General features: G+C 47.2%; 1 protein-coding gene across 1 annotated transcript; it reads left to right on the top strand.

The window, feature by feature from the left end:
* The first annotated feature begins 1397 nt into the window (after nucleotides 1–1397).
* Nucleotides 1398–15663, top strand: CSUI_002685 (chromosome condensation regulator related). Its single transcript, XM_068062884.1, has 13 exons — nucleotides 1398–3436; nucleotides 4179–4402; nucleotides 5593–6056; nucleotides 6850–6933; nucleotides 7860–8436; nucleotides 8985–9110; nucleotides 9719–9764; nucleotides 10390–10482; nucleotides 11134–11329; nucleotides 12084–12526; nucleotides 13373–13594; nucleotides 14135–14314; nucleotides 14800–15663. The coding sequence occupies exons 1-13, from the start codon at nucleotides 1934–1936 to the stop codon at nucleotides 15058–15060; spliced, it is 4419 nt and encodes a 1472-aa protein (XP_067925138.1). The 5' UTR covers nucleotides 1398–1933; the 3' UTR covers nucleotides 15061–15663.
* Nucleotides 15664–18480: the final 2817 nt, after the last annotated feature.

Raw genomic sequence — 18480 nt, 5'->3', positions numbered from 1 at the left:
CACGCGGCTGATGAAAGTGGGAGTCTCCATGTTCCGTAGAGTGGTGTGAAGCCGTCGACGGGTTGCTTCCAAGAAGAACTCATGCCTCTCAAGATTCACTTTGTCACCTGCAGACTCGACACGAAATATAGGAACCGAATGTCGCGGACCTGAAAGTAGAGAAGGAATATCAATCTAGCCAGCCGGGCTTGGTCTCTCTCTTAGTCTTAAATCGACGAGGTGCATTGGGCAGAGACTGGCGTCAGTCACATGAGTAGCGTCGCCTCCAGCCGGCTAGTCACCTTTCTGTTGAACTGGTGATTAGCCCGGGTCTAGCGTGCCATCCGATACCACAGCAAACTAAAAGCTGACGACTCGAAGTTTGGGAGACTAATTTGTAAGCTGCGTTTTACACCCTAGTGGCAGTAAGAAAACGGTCTTCGACGTCCGAGATAGTATAGTGGCTAGTATTTCCGCCTGTCACGCGGAAGACCCGGGTTCAATTCCCGGTCTCGGAGTTTTGTGTATGTCATTGTCTGGCAAGAAGACACCTCGTACTTCTGCGTGTGAAAAGAAAATAGAAGGTGCCAGCTGCTTTTAGCGTCGTGTTTCCTGCTTGGGGGAGAGGTCGTTTTGTTCGTGCTTGCAGTGAATGTTAAGGGTTAGCGAGCCCTGGCTGGACACCATGTTTGCTGGGGTTGATCCAAGACTTCTGTAGCAAATGTGACCGGGCATGTAGTCAGCAGAAGTCTGCAGGGCTCATTCCTTTTGCGCTGCCGTTATCTACAGAAAAAGAAGGCATTTCGATAGGATCTGAGTCTCGCTTTTCAGCTCTCGCCGTCGGTTGAAAAAACCGACCCCGTGTGAAGATGGCCCACGCTCCATTTGCTGTGCAGCGGGGCGAGCAGGCTGTGTATGAAGTGTTTTTGTGAAAGGCCGCCTCCAAATACTCACATCTGCGCCATAAGCACCCCTTTTTCCCCTCCTTACACAAACGGAAACCGCCAGCAAGCTGCAAGACAGAGCCATAGACGGCGAACCATCGGTCAACGAGATAGTGTACGATTCTTTCTAGTGTCGAGTAAGAGCTGCCAAGACGGTGTCCAGGGCCTCCAGAGTCAAAATAGGGTTTCATTCCTTCACTTTGCCCACGGTTAGTACGCCTTCCAGAAAAGGACACGACAATTCGGCCACACAGGCACAAGTATAGGAAGACAATGTACCTCCCCCTGGACGAGTCAGTCACGATAACCTTGAAGCCTTTGACTGGCTGCTCGCTTGCACCCGAGACGACTGGGCGACTGGGGGAAGTAAGGGGGTGACGACAGAGGGACTGCTGCTACGCCGACGGGAAGGCTGTCGACGGTACGAACCAGCCTCTGCTCTTACACTTTGTGCGTATAAGTCTTTTCCCTCCACTTGAAGGGACAAAGGCTGCGTACGAAGAGCGACTTCGCAAACAACACTTGTTGTCTTACTGTGGTTGTAGGCGGCAGGCGACGCTGACGACTCTGTTGAGTCAGGCTTCGCGCTCCGCTGCTTCGTGCGAATAGTAACACCGCATGGCCGTGGTAGCGGTGCTAGTGAAAGCTACCGATCTCGGACAGCGAGAGAAATGAATGATAAACTGCAGAAACTTCTGCGCGAAATTCACCCTTTGTTTTATGCCGTCAAAGGCAAATTTCCTTTGTGGAAGAAGGAAATCCAAAGCGCAGGAAGCTCCAAATTTTTTAATGCTGGACCCCGAAGGCCAAGCCCTGCTTCTTTCCTCTGTGCAACCCGCGCTTGCTGCGGTTGATGCATCTTTCGTTGTTGTCTGCTTCTCTTTTGCCCTCTTCGCGTTACCCCAGCGTTTCTTCCTTTTTCTCCTAGCTCTGTTGGCCAGTTTTGCGGCCTTTCCCTCCCTTGTTCGTCGCGCTAAACCGTAGATTGTTGTTCTCGCTCGTAGCTCAATATGGCGAGCTCCCCGAAAGAGGAGGAGCGCCAGCTCCCCTCATCTTGTTTGGGGCCAAAGCGTGCGGCGGGAGGAGATGGGCGTGTCCTCGAAGAAGACATGAGTTCCTCTTTAACATCTTCGCCTATCGGTGGAGGATCACGTCTTCTTCCCCTTACATCTGACTCCATTGCCTCATCCAAGGCTGCTGCTTGTAAGCCTCTTCCGCCTACTCCACAAGGGACACACTTCGTTCCATCATCGTCGCCAGCTGAAGTTACACTGCATCAGTCGAGTGTACATCCACCTCAAGGACAAGCACGACTGTCTTCTTCGCTTTCCCACCAAACACGACTCGACAGTTCCAATTCTCCAAGTAAACCTGGAAGTAGACAAGTGTCTGAAGATCCCTTTAGCGATATCCTAAAGAGGGTTGCTCCCCCATCTCTTGTCCTTTCCTCGCAACATTCCTCATCTATAGAGATACAGCAGCCATCTTTTTCCCCCCCCGCAGATCCGTGCCAAAGTCTTCCCTCACAGGATTCTGCCACCTCCCACCCTCACTCAATTGATAAGCCAGGCAGTACCACCCACTCTCCTCCTACTGTTACGCATCTCTATCGGCAGAGCGGGAGTTCTCTGAAAAGCCTTCCAGGGCCTCGAATTTCGCTCACAGAGGAGGAAGCCAGCTCATACCAGACAGCATGTTCTTCTCCGTGCTCGCCTTCCAAGTTCCCCCAAACAAGCGATACACGTTTCCATGACAACAAGTTAGACGAGAAACGTGAACTTGAATCTTCCCCTGTCTTCTTTTCCGATGCTGATTTCGAACTCTTAGCTGCGCCTTCAAGCAGCAGCGGCAGCCTCCCTTCAGCTTCGCCCCAACACTCTATAGGAGGCGGTACGTCGACCCGTGTGGGTGGATCAGGACAGGAACATAAGACATCTCATGACCCCCTCACTTCTTCTCCTTCATTTAGAAGTCCTAATAACGATAATACAAACTCGACTAACCTTCTAGATGACTTGGAATTCTTCATCTCCTCTGTTACTAATGCTTCCTCTTCTTCTCCCCCGACACAGACAACCCCCGCTCTCCACCGTCAGCATGGTAGCTCATCGCCAGCCCTTCAGAACACTTGTGACCACGGCAACAAGAACTCTCCTTCTTCAAACACTCATGGGACTAGCACGGGTCATCCTTTCGACGTCTCTCCTTTGCATCAGGCGCTTGTAATCCAAGATGCACAAAAGGAAAGAAGAGAACAAGGGAGACAGGGAGGTAGCGGAGGACCTTCCAGCCCACTTGGGAACAAGGAAAGGGACTTTCTCTCGGGTGCCAAAGAAGAAGAAGGGACAGCAGAACGAAAGCGTGAAGGTGCAGCCTTCGATTCGTGGGATGTCTTCGACTGCCAGCTGAGGGGTTGGGACGATGTTCAGAGAGAAGCAAAGAGAGAGACAGCTCAGGTGGATGAACGCCAGTTAGAAGATGCTGGGAAAAAAACCATCTGGGTCGTTCACCAGGTAAGAAGAAAGAACCGAATAAGCTCGACTTCTTCTCTCTGATTCTCCATGCAGTCATACCTATATATGGGCGACACCGATCTATCTAAGTCTCCCCAGTATCTGTCCGTGCCTGTCTTCCTGCCTCTGGCTTTGTCTTTGTAGAGGTTCGTGTATGTATGCACGCAGGTATGTGTGTGTGTATATATGTATATGCACCCTTCCGTATGTACATCTATCTGTAAACTATACGGGTAGCTGCCAGATGGAGTTCGCGTTACAATACCACTAGTCTACCTCCTGATGGACGGAGCTCCAAGCTTCCGGACTTCAGACAATTCCTATCTCTCTTTGTATGGCTGGTGACCGATCTGCTTCTACATGTCTCGGCATTTTGACTTCTCCATCTGAAGGAGCGGAACCATCCTCTGACGACTTCTTCAGCTGGTCTTGCAACATACAAGCTGTGTGTAAACCGCCAGCTGAGGTGCTTGAGAAAGAAAGAAGGAAGACTTGTTCACATCCTGACAGCACACTGCGCCTACCTTTCTTCCTATTCCCCGCGACGCGTTTTCGAAGAGATCTTTCTTTTCAATTTTTTTGTTGCTGCCAACGATGGCCGTCCTCCCTTACACGTGTAAGGCTCTCCTGTCCTTCTTCATCTCATGTACGCTCACTCGCCGTGCCTCTGTACGAGTATAGATGTGTACTTTACTGTTGCAATAAGGACGCCGTCATGTTCCTTTTTCTGCCTTGTTTCTAGGGTGTATGTACACCCGTATCCTGGTATGAAGACACAAGCGCAGAGGACGTGAAGACAGCGGTCCTGTGCGCATGCGATGTAATGCTTGATGATGACACCGGGGAAGATTCTGCCGTTGCTGGAGAAGATCCAAGAACTTCTTCAACACATCAGAAGAGACGGGGAGGCCTCTGTACGACGACAACGAGCTTTGCTCTGAGGCAGATTGAACCTCTTCCTAAAACGTTAGCCTCTTCTATTTTCCTCATTGTTGTTTGTCTTTCCTCCCTAGACATGAATGAATCCTAGCGTGTCTTTGGATGGGGTAGAACAACAGAAACTCGAATGTCCAGTAGTCGTTACTGCTATCAAGTTGAAGTACAACACAGGAAATGCATGCAGAAGGAGGAGACGCACTCTTTTCTTGTTTTGTGGGACGTTTTCCCATCTTAGGCTTGAGAACATGTGTGACAACGTTGTCTTCCCAAAGAGAGTCTATCTCTACCCTTCCTCTGTCCATGACTAGCTGTGTTTCTCGACCTCCCTTTGCAACTGGGGAAAATATCTTGGGATGCAGAAGAGGAGAAAAGCTCAAGTGGTTACTCGTACAAGGTAGAACCAACTTCAGCGATTCTTACACATATCTCGCTATATGTATGTGTATAGACACCCATAGGCCCCTGCGGTCCAAACAGGTGTCTGTTCCTTCTTTCGTTTGATGCCCGGTAATCCTTCTACATCTTTTCACTCCCATCACCTTCGTGCTTTTTCCTTGGTGTCGTCTTTCTAAAGTGGTTTTCACACCTTTCTACATCTGTGGGTCCGGAGTGATCTATGAGGGAATGGAGTCAAGTCTCAGATATGGAAATATAGCAACACATGTATACGTAGGCTCCCCTCCGGGCCCATCAGTATTGAACGCGCGATAGATGGAGAGGTTACCACGTATACGTCCGGGCAGGCGGTTATTCTCATCTCGATTCCGTACTCAAGTGGACAGAGGAATTGATGGCTGGAGAGGATTGAAGAAGATATATTCCGTCATACTTCTCATCATGTACGACTAACCCTCGTTAAGCATGCATCCCTCTATATCCAGACGAACCGCCTTCTTTCGCTTCGTGAGGCAGTTTCGTCGTTCTTCTTCTTGATCGACATCGTCTTACTCTCCGCCACATGAACCTCGTGTGCCTATATATGTCTCCTTGTATCCCTAGCCATCTGTCTATTTGTTCAAAGGTCGACCAGTAGATCACAAGACACCATAGGTGTGATTCTCGGCTCTCCTTCTACGTGTCTCCCTTCGAGTGTATCTTCACTTTTATGAATCCCTTCCCCTCTCCTCATGCTTCTTTTTCCAGTCTCAAACTTGTGTATGTTACGTGCTATTTCATGTTGTTCTATATCTCACCATTTTCTCTCTCCTGCAATACAGCGCGGATGTCGATTGCGATTCTCTTTTCCTCGATATCTGTATTCTTCAACTCCGTGGAGGACCTATCAGTCCCCCTGAGGGCTTAATAACTAGCCGCGACTGTCTCCTTCCCCCATCTCCTCCTTCGGACGCAAGTCGTAGTCCCGCCACCCCCTCTTCAGCTTCTTCCTCTACAGTAGGGAGCCAAGAGAGAAGAGGAAGGACAGAAGCAGGCGACAACCCCAGCAACTTTACAAGAGAATCCCAAGGGCTGGAATCAAAGTATCCCGAAGGAAACCATCACAGGGGAAATGGAGAAGGAGGGTCTCGCCTACGTGTTATGAAGGGAAGGCGCGTACGGTTTGAGGAGTTTGGACAGCTTATGGACGGATGTACTTACATGCTGGAGAAGTATGAAGAGAATGAAGATGAAGATCATACGATGAATACCTCACCGCTACGGAATAAAATACAATCGCTTACAGGTGAAAAAGAAAAAGAAACAAGAAAGAGAGAAGAAGGAATCTCTGACCAGAGTGACAGAGAAGACTTTCACTCCGTTTCTGGAGTGGATAGCAGCCCTGTTGAAATCTTTCGGTCTTTCTTCTCCCAGTTTTCTTGAGGAGGAAGGATGGGTAGATTTCGAGTAGATGCGCTAGGCATCCTGACTGCCGGTAGAATACTTCTATGGAAATCCAACATATCAGGTGTATGGAGTTAATGTCTGTCTGTTTCCTCTTCATCCGTCTTGCTTCGTGCTTCCGCCTCCTTGGATGACAAGAGGCTCTTGTGCTCCTCTTTTGCTTTCGGTAGCTCTTCCTTCTTTCGCCTGGTCTCTCTCTTGAATAGATGTCTCCTCACCTACACCAAGTATGAGAAGGTAGTCATGATAGTCCCTGCGACCACTACAGCTGCTACGTGTAGTAATCGCAGGGCCACCCTTGCTCCAGGTAGCCATAGAGGGGGGTGTGAGAGTGTAGGTGCCTCCTGACGCATGTCTACAAGTTGCACAGGTGTCCTGTGATTCTTATGCGATGCTGTGAATACTTGAGGTGTATCTTCGCCATGACTTGACTTCGATGTATAGGAACTTATGTATATCTCCTTTGAAAGGAACTCCATGAAGAGATGAAGTCCTCGATGTCAAGAAGGAAAACGTATGTGAAAGAGAACGGAGACACGCCTCTTACCTTGGTTTTCTTTGTTCGCTCGGCTTCGGTCAAGTCTCAAGATAGCTCTGGTCATGTTCTCTTGTCTCTGTTTTTGTTCTCTACTCAGGAGATCGATGGCGGCGCTTAGTCGTTCCTGTACATCCTCTCCTTCACATAGAGAGTCAAAAAGCCTTTCAAAGAATGATGCAAGGTAATGTGTGTGTGTCTCTCGAATTAGGGTGGGGAGTACTACTACAAAGAAACTTCTGGTTTCTCTCTTTCTTCATCGTCCTCTCTCGTTCTTCTTTCTTTCTTTCTGACCGATTCTTGTTAGGCGAGCATAAGAACCTATAGCTGCTGCATGCCACACCACCACACTCATACCTACCCTAGAGGACAACGACGTGATTCTTTCTTCAGTACCTTGTTGACGATAGACCAAGGATCATTTATATGATATGACGTACCAGCTCTTCAGAGCATCTAAGAAGTAAATCTGAGTAGAACCAAGGCACACGAAGAGAGGAAGGACGATTCAAATCATTTTGTCTTCTGAGATGTTTGCGCTCGTCAAGAAAGTGTATGACTTTTGCTCTAAAGAAAACGGACGTAGTGGCAGACCGGTTCTTATCGGCTGTATGGTAAAGGGAAGTCTTCGTTTTCCTAAGAAGTCTCACTCCATATGGGGTGGAGGTAGATTGATGTACAGCTCCTAAAGTTCAGGTGGTTTTCGTCTCTTCTTTGGCTCTCCTGTGCGTAAGTAGACGCCTTGTTTTGGCCAAATAAACTCTATAGCGCTGTCAAGCCTCTTCAGATACGCGTTACCGCGGTCACTCTATATACGTCATATACATACTCTGCACCGACTCCTCTCCATTGTGTATCTATATCTTCATTATTCTTGTCAATCTGGTACGTGAAAGTTCATGTAGACATGTGTCCGTAGACATCCGATACTTATATCCTCTCTTATAGTGATTCATCGACAGATAAGTCACGAGGTAGATGAAGATGGAACGCCATATAGAAGACCGTTTCTCTCTTTGTTTTTTCTTCCTTTCATTCTCACTCTTTCTTGCCTTTCTTTCTATCTTTCTTCTGTTTGACTGTTGTTTCTCTCTCTTTTGTCCTTTCTAGGGACAAATCTTCTGAAGCATACACGGTATGGGTATCCTCACTTGCGTCAATTTCAACTCTCAATGGATCGACGTCGATTGTTATGGTATACATCATCGAAGTCGAAATCTTCATCGGTTGTTCATCTCCCTCTTTTACAAGGTCTTCTCTTAGGCCAGAAATCCCAGACTTTTCAAAGTTATCGCTTGCCAGCTCTCCAGCATCTCTCATTCTCTCTTGTCTTCTATACGTCAGCCGCAGCAGTCGTTCCACCAAGTCCTGCAGGAGGGGGTGGAGGAGCGTCTTCTTCTTCGCGACCTGAAGGAGATGAAGATGAGGATGAAGAAGAAGATGAAGAGGGAAGAGAGGGAGAAGGAGGAGGAGAAGAGATTATAGAAGAAGATCGGGAAGAAAGACGAATCAGAAAGTTGATTGAACTATCGAAGCCTCCTAGTCATGGTGTCAGGACTTTAGATCTAACATGTAAAGATGAATTTGAATATGATATGTGGGTGACAGGCCTTAAAGCTATTATTGCCGCTAATAAAGGCGTGAGAATCAGCAAGAAGCTTCTTCTCTCTCATTCAAGACGTTTCAGGTAAGATCACCACGGAAAGAAACAAACATGAACAGATTATCCCGCCTTTCGACTTAGACGCTACATTCCAAGGGATGAAGAGGAAAAAGAAAAAGAAGAAAAGACGTCATTCTCGGTCGTACGTGACGCGTGGATAGGAATGAAATGAATGGGTAACCCCTCGAATGCATGCATTCTATCGAACTGTGTTGTTCTTTCTATCCATTACTCTTTTTCTCTTGTGTTTTCTTAGCTCTTTGCTGTTTGTGAAGCGTTTAGCGAGAAGACACCCGTTCCACAAACACACTTCACCATTTCTTTTCTATTCTGCTCGTCGACGCCCTGATGGGAATACATCTGTGCTTATATAACTGTCTCCCTAATCAAGATATGATGGATCTCTTCCTCTTTTGTTTTCGTTCTTCTCCTGTGTCACTTCATCCCTCGGTGGTCTGCTGTCTGTCTCCTCTTCTCTCTCTAGTTTTTCTCGTGCTGCCCATCCAGCTGTCTTTAATCCTTCTGTCTATCTGCTCTCTCATTCTCCTGCATGTATCGGGGTCTATTGACAGACGAGCACTCATCCAGAACAACGTAGCGATTAAGTTGACAGCTCTTCCGGAGGTGAAAGAACCTGGTCAAGTTAATTTGGATGATTGTATGGATCTTCCTTGGCATCCCCCTGATGCTCTCCAAGAGTAAGGAGGGAGAAGTTTTTCTGTCTTTCTTCTTTTCAGCTGCCATAGGGCATCTCCAGCTGTCTACTGATGTAGGGGGGGTGGGAGAAGGTTGGATGGACTGTGAATGTGAAGTTCTTACGTTCGTCATCTACGCTGTATGTGTTTAGTCTCTATATGAACATGTTTTCTATGAGGGCTCTCATTCTCTATGTCTCCATTTAAACCAAGTCAGTCGTATGTGTCCCTTGATGCTGCCGTTGAGCTGGTTGATTGTACAGGACCCAAGGTAATTTAGCTACTACACGCTGGTATGTTTACACTCTATAGCTTCGCCCCTTCAGTATCTCTCTCACTATGCTTGTGTATACTTTACCACGTAGAGATCTCTTTCTGACTCCAGCTGCCATGTATCATCCATCATACAGTGACGGCGTATACACTCTCCACTTTCATCGGTGCTCAGTCACATAAAACTGTCTACCATCTTCATATAGTGACATATGTATAGAGAGATAGACACAGAAGTGTTTTCCGGACAGAGCAGAAAGAAACAATCAATTAGGTGTTGGTGGAGGCCATGTATCTACGAGTAATGTTTCCCCTTTTTTCTTGTTGTATTTTCCCAGAAAGTATCAGGGTCTACAGAAACGAATTCAGGCAGCCGCAGCGGAAGTGAGTTGTCTGATTCAGGATGCCGCCTACCTTCTATGTCTTCGCATCCATCTCTGTTTACGTTGTCTATCTGAACCGAGAATTCTTATGTATGGATTGTGCATGCATCCACCTCTGTTCAGCTTCACTATTGAATCGCTAAGCTATGTGCGCGTGTATACCTGGTCCCTATCTATCTATCTACCAAGGTCTCCGGGTTCTGTCCAGAGACATAAGGTCGATCACAAATCTTGTTCATTTCCTTTCATGTTGGCATCTCCAGATCCGTTCTTCTACAGACATCTATACGTCGATGTTTTTAGTACGTCTTTACCGACTCATTCTAGAGGAGGCTGTCGAGAGTGCATGTAATATTTTCCGCCGTGATGGATGCAGACATTTCCTCCACACTCGTGAGGAGTTGATTGTTCTCCTTACTATACTCTATCTATCGTCAGTCAGTCAGTCTCAATTCCTTTTGTCGTTGTCATTCAAATGATGGAGGTCTTTCTTTGATCCACTGTTTTATGGTAGTTCGGGGTCAGGCTACCCAGTGGATGCTGGGGGAAGCTGTAGTTATTCGAGGACCTTGTACATGTTGTTGTTCTCTCCTTTCCCTGCTTTCTCTTTCCTCTCTTCTCTTTAGATAAGGCAGTTTGATCTTTATCGGCAAGCACCGGAAATGTTAGACGCCACTTCGCCGACTACACCTTCTAATTTCTATTCTATGACTGGATCTGTAAGAAGGAGAAGAGAACCAGTGTTTCTTCTTTCTAATGAAAGCTATAGAACAGACACAAAGGGGCTTCTACCCGAGCATCTTGTATGGACATGTCTGTGGCGTGGAATGGTTTAGTGAGTACGATAGGTTGGATTGAAGAGGAAACTCGATCTCTTGTAGGCCTGTAGACATGAAAGGGGAGAGGACGTAGAGGGGAAAAAGGGAGGAGTGAGACTTTCTAATTCGTTGCGAATAGAGAAGAGGAATTTTATTTTGGAATGCTGGGGTGATCGATGCAAAGGAGACGAAGTAGAACTAACGACATGGAAACAAAACAAGCAAAGCTGTGGTCTCATAATCACAACTCTCTCTGTCTGTCTCTCTATATATATATACATAGTTATAAAGAGAGACTTGTATATGTGCACGTGTTTAGATACATGTATGTGTGTATCGATATGTTCACGTCTGTGCCTTTATATGTATGTACTTGTATCAGATGTCTGTTATTCCTGTCTAAGTGTAGGGACCTGTTAAGTTGAGAGTTTGTCTGCTTGATCTGGGAGAGCAGTTATGACTCTGAGTGCCACCCCCCTTCGGAGTCGAACACAAGCTTTCTTATTTGCCGTATGTTTTGGTATGATACATTCCCTCTTCTCCTGTCTATAGGGTCCAGCATATGCAGGCGTGTATGAGACAGGCGGAGGCGGGTCAAGTGTCTTGAGAAGAGGTGTAGGGTCCAACGAAGGAGGAGAGGCTGAGGGAGATAATAGTAATGACGACGAGACCATGGAGCACAAGCGAATGCTAGAATTGTCTCATCGTGTTTTTTCTCTTCTCTCCAGTGCCCGTACAGCTCTTAGCAGTAAGTTCAAATTGTAGTAGAGGGAACACCTATGCTCGAACAGAGAATGATGATAGGAGGGGACGAGAAAACAAGAGTGCGACTCCTAACAACCTGTATGCAAGGGGAAGAGAAGTCTCACAAAGAAGGGTAGATAGATATATTAAAGAGAGGTACATAGATTCCAGATAGATAGATAGATAGATATTGAAAACACTTCAGACGGTGTGGAGGGACGATGTAAAGAAGATATCTGTTGTCTTTTGTTTCTTCATCCATTCGTCCCTTCAGAGAGAAGGCTAGGAGGTTCATAGAAAAGGAAGAAGAGTGCACCGATAGCCTGTATCTTTGACTAGACAAAGAGAGGTATGAAGACAGCGACAAAACGAATCAAGAAAAGTTGACAGGTTACAGTTTTGTCTCACGTGAAAGAAAATCGTTCTCCTGCGTATGGTTCGCACTATGACATGTCTCTGATGCAGGCATTACCTCTAGGCGAGACAGTGCGGAGTTGCCATGTGTTTCTCTTTTCTTTTCAGTCGCTCCGTTTCCTTCTTTTCTTCATTCGTTCTGTATCTCTATCTAGTCAAAGGTACAAGCTATCGGTGTGCTCTTCTTCCTTTTCTCTCACTTGTTGTGGGTGCTTCTCTTGACCAAGACCATTTCTTTTCACACATCCATTATCTTCATCTCTCTCTTTCTTTATCCCTCCCTCTTTCCTTCCTTCTCCGTTTTCTGTTTCTCTCTCTCTCTTTCGCTCTCTCCTGCTTCTCAGCTTTCAAGTCTGAAGTTTGTCAGCAGCAAGCGTCTGGAGGGTCTGAAGGCAGAGAGAATCCAGCAGGTATGAGTGACAGCTCTCATCTCAATAGTAAAGACAAGAGAGACAACAGCGAAGGAGGTGCGCCATCTAACTCTTCTCGTTCTGAGAGTAGAGGAGAAGAACAACAGCCACAGCAAGAAGAAGAGGATGAGGGAGAAGAAGAAGAAGCGGTAGTCGTGAGTATTTCCTCATCAGGAGAAGTGAAGAAGAAAAGAAGTAAAAGAAGAACAGGAGGCAACGGAGACGAAGGAGAAAGAGGTAGTAGAAGAGGCGATAATTCAGCAGCACGTGACGGCGGAGATGAGAATACGGATGGAGATGAAAATCTCTCATTTGAAGAGAAGTATAGAAAGTATTCACATAGACCAAGTGCAACTGAGGCTGTTCAAGCTGTTCAAGTACGTCAAGATTCTTACTTGCAAGAAAAAACGGTTTCTCCTTGCCTTCATCTATGATCTTCACAGATATCTAGATTGTATAGCTCTTCTCCTCTCCATGAGAATGCTTGCTTTTTCTTTTCTTTCCCTTTCCCATCTTTCATCACTCCGTTCTCAACTACAAACTACACAGATGTCTCTAGCTCTTCACAGAAGGATATATGAATAATATGTATATGTATATGCATGCAGTTCGTTGCTACACAGGTTGACGGCAGTCAGGGGTAGATTGATGAATGTATATATGTATAGAGTGGAAGTGTATCGCACCAGGCGCACGCACTTGAGAAGATTCGAAGGACTCCACTCCTGAAGGAAGCTGAGAATCTTCGCCCTAGTCACATCTCTTCAGTGTGTGTATCAATATGTATGTATGTATCATATATGTACGTAAGTAAGTACGAAAGGTGCATCACCTGTGTGCATCTCTAACAAAGAAAGCCTAGCTAGCTTTCTAAGCTAGCTAGTCTTTCTTTCATCAGTGGTGGACACTAGATGGCATACCAAATAGGTTGTCGTACGTGCCTATAGCTAGACTGATTTCTTTTTTCTGTCGTCGTCTACTTCTCTATTCTTTTTTGACCACCTCTACGTACAAGATAACTCAGAGCAAGGGAAACCCCTATCTACGGCGGCCTGGAAGACGCGATGTTTCCTTGAAAACAATCCGAGTGTCCACCGTTCCTCCATCTATCTTTCAAGATGCATCAGTACTGAGTCTTCTCTCTTCTAGGCATTCCTCCTTTGACAGGTGTACGACCACGTATCCATCTCCCCTGTTTCTTTGTATGTGGAATGTATGTACAGCAACAAGTCAAAGGTAGTGTTATGAGCCTCCTTCAACAAGCCATGCCACTTACACAAGAAGCACAGAAGCTCTTCGAGCAGGCTGTAGCTGTAGCTACAGCTGCTGTAGCTGGGAGTGATGATGAGGACGACCCTACGACTGCTGCTAGCACAACTTCAGCCTCGTCCTCAGGAAAACATAGTAATAAGAAACCGAATCAGGATCAGTGGACTCCTGAAGAAGTGAGCTAGATCCTCTTCCTTCGTCTCTTATGTTCTTCGGCGCCTTGATGACATAGAGAGGACAAATGGAAAACCGCAAGGCTGTTGCACATATATACGGGGATCTGTGTATACAGCAGTTGAGGACAGACAAGCTTTCCTCAGATATAGTTCGAGGAAGTTATTCATGTATACCCGGAGTTTGTCCATCTATCTATCTATCCGTTTATCTACCCGTCTGCATCTCTCTGTCTGTGGACAGATCTCTTTCTCTATTTGCACCTATCTATCTACGTTTGTTTGTGTTTATGTTTCTATCCTGTCCCCTGTGTATATCCAACTACAAATGAAGGTTAGTGAGCAGGCATGTACTCTTTATCTCTCCTCCTCTGTGAGATGTAGTCATCCAGCATGATACGCGATTCCGACGCCCAGACTTCTTGCGGTTTTTCTCACGTCCGGACAAACGACTTGCTGCAGTGTAGCTACACCCCAACACAGCTGTTTTTTGAGTATCTGATTGTCTGTCTTGTGTTCACTGCCATACCCTCTCCCTCACAGATTGAGAGATTGAAGCAGATCAATCAGCTGCTATGGAAAGCAGAAGTTGACCTTGAGAATGTAGAGGACATGCTCGCCCGACGACAGCAAGGACATCTTGAATTGGCAAGAGGCCTGGTGGCTTCTGTATCTGATTTGAATCAGAAACTTTCTGATGAAGTTTGCCGCTGGGGCTCACAGGTATTCTTCTCCTTCTTCTTGAGTTTTTCATTGTATACCAGTTTCCCCCTCCCCGTCCTCCGCGAGTTGTTCTTCTGTTAGATTCTTCCAGGACGTCAAGAGACTTTCCTTCTGCTGTAGAAAAGGATTAAAATCCCCCACATCATGTTGACGACGTTTAGGCACGCGGGTGTAGAAGGATTGTCTTGACTCTTTAGAGAGCCTGAAAGCAACGAATTCCAGCCACAAGTGACATAAGCAATGAATCCGATCTTTTTCTATCGAAAAACGTATTTATCCATATATCTCTTGATCCAGAAAGAGTTGTACGTGCTAGGTAGCTGTCTATCTTCCACATCATGTGCGATTCATATCGCAGTCTTGCTAAAAAAGAACAACATCGTAACAAGAGAGGAAGGCAAGCTCCACAGCGATCTCCTTGTCTTCATGGTCAAACTGCAGCTGTTCGGTTCCCTCTTTGTTTATAATGTATGTCATCTCTACAGCTCAGCTCGTTCATGTCAGGCTTTGTGACTCGGTTGAATACTTTGCCGTCAACTCTATCGGCAGACGACCAGCAGCCTCAAAGTTTCTTCAATCGAGCTTCTTCCTCATCGTCACTATCTGTCTCTTCATCCAGCCATAACAATGCGACGAATGAAGCTGCACAGCAAGGCGAGGGAGGTCAATCAAAGAACATCTCAACGAACAGAAAACCAAAGCTACGCCCTTCCCCTCCTCCTCTTCCTTCTCCTCCCTTATTTTAACGAAGAAATTGACACGGCAAGACACCGGAGGTCGTATTACCTTCCCGTAATATTCCGGTATGTAGCTACGGGCTCTTCTCACTCACATCCTCTCGGTGGCTAGCCAAGAAAGGTTGGGTTGCCCATAACTGTCTACGGGTGCAGGAGAATCTGCGACGGATGTTGTGGGGTGTTCTATCGGAAGTGGCTGATGACAGGAGAGACAGACGAAGGTGTGTGGTGTTTTCTCCAGTTAACAGACAGCTTTTTTCTTGTCCCATCTGCCTTTTGCTTGTGGCATGTGGATGAGTGGATCAGAGAACAAGGAGGTTGATGTCTTTTCCTGTTTTGTTGTACAGAGGTTTTGTGTCGTTGGATGTGTCAAGAAAAGTATGGTGAGTGTTTGCTATGTATATCTCTGTCTACGTGTATGTATATACGTGCAGATGTACTTGATATGTATCCTTAGAGATGGATTTGTGGTGGTTACTGAGTGCTTGTATGATGAATATGCCTTTCTCAACCTACCCGACCGCGCGACTTCTTCCGCGACATAAGCTTTCCTTTCATATCTTCATGCGTACACGTATCCACAACCGGGTTGACGTTGCGGGAGGGCGGGAAACACTGAATGGCCCACCGGCCAAAAGAAAGACACGATATTGTCATCATCGATCAGGCAGCCAATGTGTCTACTACGGCAATGTCTCAGAACAGGTGGCTAGCCACTCCAGGCCAAGGTAGTTTCTTTTCTCCGATGATTGCCTCGTACCCGCACGCGTCTTGACCAGTCTCAGGTTTCCTGTGTTCTGGTGCTACCGTCGTCTCTCATAGCAAACGAGGAGTGGCTAAAAAGAAGTCAACAATCGGTACGCCACTCACGCATGTTATCACCACTGAAGATAATTCGTCTTGCTCTTTAAGGTTCTTCCCTTAGGAATGTCAAGGTGATCGCTTTTTTCACCAGATTTCCTCACCTTGTTCAGGAGATTTCTAGAAACCAACCTTATTTTATAGTCACGGATTTCCCGAGTCGAGCGAGCCGTCCAGGCTGTTGTAGAAAACAGAAAAAAGTATTTTTGGTGGTAGAGTAAAAGAAGAGGGAAAGGAGATATGCCTCGGGGAGCCAAGGTGTTTGCGTTTGGATCGGTTTCCTGCTACTGGCTGACTGCCTACGTTCTTTTTTGCTGTTGGAGACTCTTCGGAACGTGGTATAGGACGGAGAGTTCGCATCGATTCTTCAACAGCGAAAAGAACATGTGGAGCCAGCCAGTAGGGGGGTCTCCATGTAGTCCGTGTACGACAGTTTTCTCGATAAGGCTCTGCATAAAAGCTTACCCGCTCCCCTCGCTTCGGCGGGGATGTTGTTTCTTTTGCTGAGTATTATACATTGGGTCAAGGCGGGGTGTTAAGAGGTTGATCCAGTGGATGGTCAATTCTTAGGTGTGACATTCTTCCAAGAGCACATCAGGAGAGACACAAGAGCCCCACTTGCCAACCAGTCACATGCTCAGGGGTCTCTCCGCTCCAACACGAGCATGGGAACGTCAAAAATTCGTCCTGTCCTTTTCTGGTGCCTTATAGAAACAGACCGCAATATTGGGGCAGTAGACACACCGGAAGACCGTTCCTTGTAGACAGGATAAGGAGCGACTGCGATCGAGACTTAAGAAGGACGGCTGTGATTCTGGAAGTTGTTAAGCTCTCTACTGTCGTGTCCGCGAGAGACACAAACTCATCTGCCACTAGCAAGCTGTGAAAGTGATTTTAGGCTTTGTACTAAAGAGATAGCTCAACGAGACCGTCATCGACAGCCTGTCGGCTTCTTAGCACCGGTTTCTATCGGCGCGGAATCTAGGGCGCGGCTCTGTGGATACTTGGTCGACAGCCGCAGTTTGGAAGTGTTTCTTTTGTTCCTTTTACGAGCTCAAGTGCTCGCAGAAAGATTGAGAACACACAGACCAGCGAGTCTGAATTCCATGAAACTGGGCATTCTCCCCTATGACTACGCTTGGGAGGTATCGTGCTTCTTACCGACACGATGGGAACCAACCGCGATACCTCTCAGCGACCATATGAATCTTCGTTTTTTGGTAGTATATGCCCTGTTCTACAAAATTCCGTTCTTCTTATCGTTTGGTGGTTACTTTGTGCCACAGTCGGTCACGACTCATCCGCTACGCAGCAGCAACCGGGCATGACGCGCACGTGGCACGACAGGAAGCCCTACCTGCGGAATACACAGGAGTCGGCTCACAGGAAGTGGGACCGACCTCCAGTATGAGACCGAGTTTTGTTCTGTATGGTTTGACAGCCATTGCGGTTACCAGAGAAACTGCCCTCATGAGCCAGGCACCGATGGCTCCTTCTACAACGGCTATGCGCCGAGGGCCCATATGTGCTTGCTCTGTTATGAACCGCTTCCGGAAACGTAACGTAGCTTGTTTGTCGTCAGATATTTGTGAAGCCACAGTGTCGTTTCCAGGGAACAGGGTCAACGGGAGAGGCAGTTCTCCGCGGCTCTATCGAGGCGAGTAAACAACAGACGGCATGGAGATGTAACGCCCCAGGCAGGGAGGCACGTGCCAAGTAGTGCGTTGCAGGTCCCGACGCGAGAATCTGTGCCCCTGAAACTTTCAAGCTCTTTTCCGTGGAGATAAAAAACGGAGGACGGGTCCCGGTCAGACCTGCCAAAGGCTGGTCATTCAAAATGACGGTTTGCCTGTGTGTCGAGCAACAGCAGAGGCAGACGGACCTCGTGAGGGAGACCGGCCGTGATAGCGGGACTGCGGCCTTAGCTCCCCACCACTCCGCCGCATCCCCTTACCCGTACCAAACCCAACTTCAAAAACATTATTTCCTTCCGTGAACTCGACAAAGCGTGAAGGTGGATACTTGGTAACTTACCCCGTCCTGCCGGTTGCTGGAAGAATTCACGGGCGAGCTTTGCACTCTGCAATCTTACGACTGAAGTACAATCGGCATACGTTTTATGAGGGTCAAGAAGTTACGACACCCAAAACCCGACACGGCGAGGGATTGAATTCCTTCTATCATTCAAAAGTGCACACTTCAAACTCGTTACAATCGCCAGCACTCCGCGGCGCTGTCGAGAGATTCAAAGGACTGACCAAGCAAAAGTGACAAAGACATCTTGATATAGACAGATGAAAGCAGCTTTCTGCTCCCTTCACATACGATTGGAGAACTCAGAAAGGTGGCTGCCTGCCTTGACATCATCTAAGCCTCGTTGAGAGAGAAACAAAACGGAGTTTGCCTGCTCTGTCACCCACTTGGCAACGCGCTGCTCTCGGCTTATAGAGGGGCGAGAGACCGCTTTGTTACTCCCCCCTCTCCGTGACCCGCAGATTGTGCAATAGGAGGAGAATCCGTTCGGAGTACGAAAAGCGTTCCTCCTTTGTTCGATCCTTGGCTGCATTT

This window comes from Cystoisospora suis (assembly GCF_002600585.1).
Source record: "Cystoisospora suis strain Wien I chromosome Unknown contig_1109, whole genome shotgun sequence".
NCBI classification, from domain to species: Eukaryota; Apicomplexa; class Conoidasida; order Eucoccidiorida; family Sarcocystidae; genus Cystoisospora; species Cystoisospora suis.
This window is presented reverse-complemented; position numbering and strand designations above follow the sequence as displayed.

Bases quoted from the DNA above. Each gene is read 5' to 3' on its own strand.
- CSUI_002685 (XM_068062884.1), top strand. From the start codon at position 1,934: ATGGCGAGCTCCCCGAAAGAGGAGGAGCGCCAGCTCCCCTCATCTTGT. The intron at 11,330-12,083 runs GTAAGTTCAAAT...CCTGCTTCTCAG, and splicing joins TGCCCGTACAGCTCTTAGCA to CTTTCAAGTCTGAAGTTTGT. The intron at 13,595-14,134 runs GTGAGCTAGATC...TCTCCCTCACAG, and splicing joins ATCAGTGGACTCCTGAAGAA to ATTGAGAGATTGAAGCAGAT.